Source organism: Bubalus bubalis, chromosome 9 (assembly GCF_019923935.1).
Source record: "Bubalus bubalis isolate 160015118507 breed Murrah chromosome 9, NDDB_SH_1, whole genome shotgun sequence".
Taxonomy (NCBI): Eukaryota; Metazoa; Chordata; class Mammalia; order Artiodactyla; family Bovidae; genus Bubalus; species Bubalus bubalis.
The window spans coordinates 68669671-68677443 of record NC_059165.1 but is presented as its reverse complement, the minus strand read 5'-3'; the positions used below and the strand labels follow the sequence as shown (position 1 = coordinate 68677443).

Below are 7773 nucleotides of genomic sequence, written 5' to 3'. Positions count from 1 at the left end.
GGTGGATGAAACTGGAGCCTATTATACAGAGTGAAGTAAGTCAGAAAGAAAAACACCAATACAGTATACTAACACATATATATATGAATATTAGAAAGATGGTAACAATGACCCTATATGCAAGACAGCAAAAGAGACACAGATGTAAAGAACAGTCTTTTGGACTCTGTGGGAGAAGGGGAGGGTCAGATGATTTGAGAGAATGGCATTGAAACATGTGTATTATCATATGTGAAACAAATCACCAGTCAAGGTCTGATACATGAGACAGGGTGCTCAGGGCTGGTGCACTGGGATGACCCTGAGGGATGGGATGGGGAGGGAGGTGGGAGGGAAGGTTCAGGATGGGGAACACAATTACACCTGTGGCAGATCCATGTCAATGTATGGCAAAAACCACTACAATTTTGTAAAGTAATTAGCCTCCAATTAAAATAAATAAATTAAAAAAAAAAAAAAGAACATGGAAGCAACCTAGATGTCCATCAACAGATGAGTGGATAAAGAAATGGTGGTACATATACACAGTGGAATATTACTCGGCCATAAAAGGAACACATTTGAGTCAGTTCTGATGAGTTGGATGAAACTGAACCTATTATAGAGAGTGAAGTAAGTCAGAAGGAGAAAGATAAATATTGTATTGTAACACATATATACAGAATCTAGAAAAATGGTACTGAAGAATTTGTTTACAGGGCAGCAGTGGAGAAACAGGCATAGATAATAGACTTATGGACATGGGGAGAGGGTGAGATCTATGGAACGAGTAACATGGAAACTTTCATCACCATATATAAAATAGATAGCCAACAGAAATTTGCTGTATGGCTCAGGAAACTCAAACAGGAGCCCTGTATCAGTCTAGAGGGGTGGGATGGAACGGGAGATGGGAGGGAGGTTCAAAAGGGAGGGTATGTAAGTATACCTATGGCTGATTTATATTGAGGTTTGACAGGAAACAACAAAATTCTGTAAAGCAATTACCCTTCAATAAAAAAATAATAAATTTTTAAAAAATAAGCTGCAGAAAATTTTTAAAGAGATGGGAGCATCAGACCACTTTACCTGCTTCCTGAGAAACCTCTATTCAGGTCAAGAAATAACAGTTAGAAGTGGACATGGAAAAGTGAACTGGTTCAAATTTGGGGATGGAGTACGCCAAGGCTGTATATCGTCACCCTGCTTATTTAACTTAGTTGCAGAGTACATCATACAAAATCCTGGGTTTCATGAATCAGAAGCTGAAATCAAGACTGCTAGGTGAAATATCAATAATCTCAGATATGCAGATGGCAGAAATCGAAGAGGAATTAAAAAGCCTCTTAATGAGGGTGAAAAAGGAGAGTGAAAAAGCTGGTTTGAAACTCAACATTCAAAAAACTGGTTATGGCAGTTTTTGGCATCTGGTCCCATCACTTCATGGCAAATAGATGGGGGGGTGGAGTGAAAACAGTGGCAGATTTTATTTTCTTTGGCTCCAAAATCACTGCAGACCATGGCAGCAGTCATGAGAGTAAAAGACAATTGCTCCTTGGAAGAAAAGTATGACAAACCTAGATGGCATATTAAAAGGCAGAGATATCACTTTATTGACAAAGGTCTGTCTAGTCAAAGCTATGGTTTTTCCAGTAGTCATGCATGGATGTGAATTGGACCATTAAGAAGGCTTAGCAGTGAAGAACTGATGCTTTCAAACTATGGTGTTGGAGAAGACTCTTGAGTCACTTGGACAGCAAGAAAATCAAACCAGTCAACCCTAAGGGAAATCAACCCTGAACATTCATTGGAAGGACTGATGCTGAAGCTGAAGCTCCAGTTCTTTGACTACCTGATGCAAAGAGCCAACTCATTGGAAAAGGTCCTGATGCTGTTAAAGATTGAAGGCAAATGGAGAAAGGGGTGGCAGAGGAAGAAATAGTTAGATAGCATCATCGACTCAATGGACATGAATTTGAGCAGACTCTGGGAAACAGGGGAAGACAGGGAAGCCTGGCATGCTACAGCCCATTGGGTCACAAAACTTAGCAACTGAACAATAGCAATAAGTCTCCATTGTATACTCAAGGTAAGACTAGATCGTAAGACCTTGGAAATGTCTGTGAAACTATCACATCAGGAAAAGCTCCAAGAAATAATGCTCCCAACTTCACTCTTATTTTTCTAATTTGAATGAGATTCCTGTTCTTGTGAAGCTTTAACCTAGATCCACAAATTGAAGGTGTTTCTGGGATACCTAGTATGCAACCTTAGATAGGAGTGGGTAATCACAAGGGGACAATAAAAGATCTTGAATACCGCCCTTGATATTGACCAGGTCACAGCCTGTGTTTCAACACATTATACCAAATCTATTATTCTTAATCTATGAAAACAGATAACCTCACTTTGATAGTAACAACTTACTTTCTTTTAGGGATTTGTAATCTCAAACATTTTAAATCAATTCTGGGTCAAGTTCTGTCTCAGATGTGTATGTTCTGCCTGATACTGCCTTTCTGAAAATCAGAACTATTTTTACAAAGAGAGAGAGAACATTCTAAACAAATATCAAGTAGGAAAACATGATTTGAAACTGGGAAACATACTGCTGAGCTTAAGAAAAAAAAAAACTGCAATATTTTATGAAAAAGATTTGCTTTTTGATAGCTGTAGCACCTAAATGGCAAACATATTCAATCCCCATTGAAAATTCCTTTTGGCTTGCCAGTCTTGTTAGTTTTTATGCTTATTCAACAATGCAAAGGACTAAACAACAAAAAGTTATCTCAATTCCCTCATGTGAAGAAACTGATGATGTAACTTTTGCACTCTGTCTTCTGAATTTAAGCCTGACTGCCTGGCCTTGGAATGGTAAAAGCTGCTTCATTCAGCTTTTGTGTATCAGTTACTCTCTGGTAGAGCAGATGAGGTAAAACAAAACGTATGTGTTTTAAATGCTGTGTTTGTCTTTTTGATGGAATGTGTTTTTTTAATGTCTCTTCAGAACACTTTAAAGGTACAAACAAAAAAGGAGCAAATATGTCTGGTTACAGTTATTAATCTCTTATGTAATTCTGACTTTCAATTTCATGAAATCCCAGATTTTTTTAACCAAGTACATTACAATATACTTTGCTTCACATTTCCGTGTGTCTTAATTACTATGTGATTTTTTTTCTCTGCACATTTCTATAACCTGGTATGTAGCAACTCTGATATTGATCAGACCCTAGTCAGTTATGGAGCTCCTAACCTTTCCGTAAACTATAACTGAACTCTATTCTTAATTTAATGATTTTAGGACAATTGTGTCAAGCATGACTTAAGCAATTCAACCAGGATATTAAAAATGGAAATATTCAGGGAGAGCAGTTATTGAGCAAACCTTCTGGTCTGTAAAGAGCATTTCCCAGGTGGTGCTAGTGGTAAAGAAACCGTCTGTCAATATAGGAGCTGTAAGAGATGCAGGTTTGATTCCTGGGTCAGGAAGATCCCCTGGAGGAGGGCATTGCAATCCACTCCAGTATTCTTGCCTGGAGAATCCCATGGACAGAGGAGCCTGGTGAGCTGCAGTCCATAGAGTCACAAAGAATCAGACATGACTGAAGCGACTTAGCATGCATGCATGAAATTTACTAGTTTCCTGATTAAACTAAGATACAAGATCAGTATATTGGGTTTTAAGGCTGTAGCTTTGTGTGTGGTACCCAACTGCTTCATATTGCTATATATGTTCCAAACCTTTTAACGCCATTCATTCATTTGTTAACTATACATATACATAGAATACATAATAATTTTGACACTGTTTTCAGGGAATAAATGGCATCAACAAAAGGAAAAATAATTATTTAATGCATGTTTCAATTAGACAGTTGCTATTTAAGAAATCTATAGCTTTTGGTTTTGTGATTTCTTATAAAAATCATTTCTCTGTATGAAACAATAAATGCTTTAAGCCTGCTTTGGTGTTATGAGAGGGACCAGGTAGCATGTTGCTGACCTCCTGTCTTACACCATGTACCCTGTGTCTTCCTCCCCTGTACACGATCTGCACCCCGAGTGACCTTCTCCTATCACCATATCTGCACCCCAACTGCCATATGCATTGTACTGGGGTTGGTAACTTGAATGCCATCTTGCCCTGCACATGCTCTGCACCCCAAATGTTCTCTTACACTGTGCAAGATCAACATCTCTCGTGCTCTGCACCAGGTTTGCATCCCAAATGTCCTGTCCTGCACTGTCTGCACCTTGAGTGCCCTTCAGCCCAGTACAATGTCTGAACATCATATTCTTGCCCCCCATTCCACCCAAGATCACCAACTTTACTGCCCTCCTCAGTCTGTAAAAGGCCTTATACTGAGTATCCTCTTGTCCTGCATCAGACCTGCAACTCTTTTGGCCTCCTGAACTATACAAAGTTGGCACACAAGTACCCTCTTATCTGTACAAGGTCTGTGCACCTTCTGCCCTTGTTCCCTGCCCTAGGTCTGCACCCTGAGCTGCAATCCACAGGCAAGCTAAACAGTCTTTTTTGATGCCCCTGGTGGTCCTGCTTCTGGAGCTTCATTGAGAAAAGAATGGTTGAATAAACTGAAATTTTTTAGCAATGAAAGGGGAGTTAATAGAGATGTATCAGGGGAGAAAATATTTAAGATTACAAGTTCTCAGTGAACTTCAGTTATATTAGAATCATTAACAATATTAATGTTGACATTAGCATCATCTTTCATCACTGATTTCTGCATGGCCTACTGTGTCCAAAAGTGGAGTGGGAGCGTCATTAGATGACTTCATTTAACATTCACATTGTGTTACAGACTTAACCTGTGTTTCATACTTTAGCATTCTAACCATCCCATGAGATAAGCCCTTTTATATTCTCAGCTTCGGGAAAAAATAAATAAGATTTACTGACGGTAAACAATTTGTCTATTTGTAGAGCTGTCACCTCCCTAGGTTTGTTTCATAATCTATTCTAGGCTTATGGCCAATATGCAACCTGGCCTCTTAGAGAACTTAGCCTTTAATTCTATATCAGTACAACTTCATATTTGAAAAAAATAGTTCAAAGTACTTTTCTTATTGAAAAAAATGATTAAGAAATCATATGCATGTGAAATATCTGAAAACAATGACTCATTTCTTCCTCAGATGAAAACTATAACCAAGACCATGTATTCAGAGAATCAAACTTCACAGAATCAAACGTTGAAGACTGATTTCATCCTTGTGGGGCTCTTTGGTGAAACCAAACACGCCCTCCTCCTCTACACTGCGACCTTCATCTTCTTCCTGATGGCCCTAGCTGGGAACGCCCTCCTCATCATCCTCGTCCACCTGGAGCCCCACCTGCACACCCCCATGTACTTCTTCATCAGCCAGCTCTCCCTCATGGACCTCATGTACATATCTGTGACTGTGCCCAAGATGCTCCTGGGCCAGGTGACAGGAGATCATACAATTTCTCCCTCAGGTTGTGGGATCCAGATGTTCTTCTATCTGACGCTCGCGGGAGCTGAATTTTTTCTCCTGTCTGCCATGGCCTACGACCGATATGCTGCCATTTGCAGACCTCTCCATTATCCCCTGCTGATGAACCAGAGGGTCTGTGAATGCCTGGTGTCTGGATGCTGGTTCCTAGGAATGGTGGATGGTTTGTTGCTCACACCCATCACTATGAGCTTCCCCTTTTGTCATTCCAGAAAAATCCTGAGTTTCTTCTGTGAGGCTCCTGCCTTGATGAAGCTCTCCTGCTCTGATATCTCCCTCTACAAGATGGTAATGTACCTGTGCTGTGTTCTCATGCTCCTCATCCCCACTGTGGTCATCTCAAGCTCATATGCCCTCATCCTGCACCTCATCCACAGAATGAGTTCATCAGAGAGCCGCAGGAAGGCCTTTGCCACCTGCTCCTCTCACATGATTGTAGTGCTGCTCTTCTTTGGTGCTGCGATTTACACCTACTTGCTTCCTAGTTTCTACCACACAGCTGAGCAGGACATGATGGTATCAGCCTTTTATACCATCATCACCCCTGTGCTGAACCCCCTCATTTACAGCCTCCGGAATAAGGATGTCACAGGGGCTCTGAGGAGCAGGATGCAGTCAGGGCTGAGCCTAAGAAAAGTTGTAAAGAAGAAAGCCTGAGGATGACTATATATTTTTCCCTTATTATATTATTCCTCCCCTCCCTATTTCTCCTCTCCTTTGTCACCTGTTTCCAGGACCGCAAACACTGAGCCCGGTAATCACTTTCTTCTTTCTTATGCATGTGATATTTCTTCTCCATATGATTTACCTATCATAATTTATCTCATTATATTCAATGTCTTTGTACTCCATTTGTCTGTGATATGATAGCTGTCATAAAGAAAACTGCACATAGTGCCTTTTTATCTGCTCTCATATCCCAAGTTTATTGATCATTTTAGTATGAGTTGTGTGACATTTTTAGCTTTCCCAAATCTTTTCAATTGCTTACATATATCAGTTTTTAGACAGGGAAAGAAAAACTTCTTAATCAAGTTACTTGTAAGACTAAGTGGCATAATCCTTAACACCTGCTCCAAACTGTGAGTTCTCCTTCTATCTCTATAAATCCTAGTCTCTTGTTTGCCTTCAGCGGGTGGAGGTGTGAGAGACGGTGTAGAACCATAAGGACCCCCAGCTAAATCTTAGATTTGCTCCTTAGCAGCTCTGAGGAGCTGATTATGCCACCACTGCATTGTTTTCTCTCCACTAAAATAGAACTAGCGATATAGGCATCATCATGGAGTTTTGAATGTTAAGTGAATTTAATTCATTGGCCCAGTGCAGGGCCTGGCCCCTTGAAAGGTCTAGATAAATAGTTGCCCTTTCTAAGGTGTGACAGAATCAAGATGACTTTGCCCATGACTCTGCCTCTGTGTGTCTGTTCCACATCTTCATGGATAAGAGGGAGCCAGTGCAGACTCTCTGTCACCTGAGAGGAGCTCGTTAGCTGTCTGCTGAATTAAACTACAGCATTTCTGGTATTTTTTTCATCTCCCAATTGGGCAGTTTCTTGAAAGTATTTGATTAAATTTTAAAACCATAATATATTTGTCTCAAGTCACAAATGTATATTTTTCAAATATCATTTTATATAAATGAGGTAAATGCCATTCTGTCAAACTCTCTGAAAAGCAGCTGTTCCTAGATTCTTCAATCATTTAATCGCTTATTATATCTTGATGGATTACCTTCTATGTTACACATAGTCTGCAACTTCTAGGAGACACAACATTGGCCAGAACACAAGGCCCTACTTCAAGGAGTTTATTTGTTAGTGGAGGAGACAGCTGTGTAGACATGAGTTCTCAGTCACAAGAACTATGAGATGACTGCACCCAGAAAGCCCTGCAGCATCTAGGTGGGAAGCCCAGATTTGAGCGGTTATCCTAAACTAAAGATCATATACATGTAAAGAGACAAAAGAACATTTCAAAGAGAGGACCAGCAAAAGAACAGACATGAGTATAAAAGGCACTTGAGATATCAGGAAACTATAAAGACCAAATTAAGCATAGCTTTACACTGAAATGAACAGGGAGCATGTAAAGAATATATATTTTATATATTAAATTAAATTTAACACATTAAATTAAATATACTAAATACATTAAAACAAGTTAAATTCACTCTGTATCAAATACAAAATATATTTTAACTTATCTTGTCATCATCCAATTACCAGTTACTCTAAATTTAGAGTAAACAACATATATATCGCATTATCAGTTCAGTTCAGTCGCTCAGTCATTTCCG

At 39.6% G+C, this 7773-nt stretch overlaps 1 protein-coding gene across 1 annotated transcript; it reads left to right on the top strand.

Moving 5' to 3' along the window:
• The first annotated feature begins 5160 nt into the window (after nucleotides 1-5160).
• Nucleotides 5161-6135, top strand: LOC102411772 (olfactory receptor 2T3-like). Its single transcript, XM_044948674.2, has one exon. The coding sequence runs from the start codon at nucleotides 5161-5163 to the stop codon at nucleotides 6133-6135; it is 975 nt and encodes a 324-aa protein (XP_044804609.2).
• The last annotated feature ends 1638 nt before the right edge of the window (nucleotides 6136-7773 follow it).

Coding starts and splice junctions, on each gene's coding strand:
- LOC102411772 (XM_044948674.2), top strand. CDS start 5,161: ATGTATTCAGAGAATCAAACTTCACAGAATCAAACGTTGAAGACTGAT.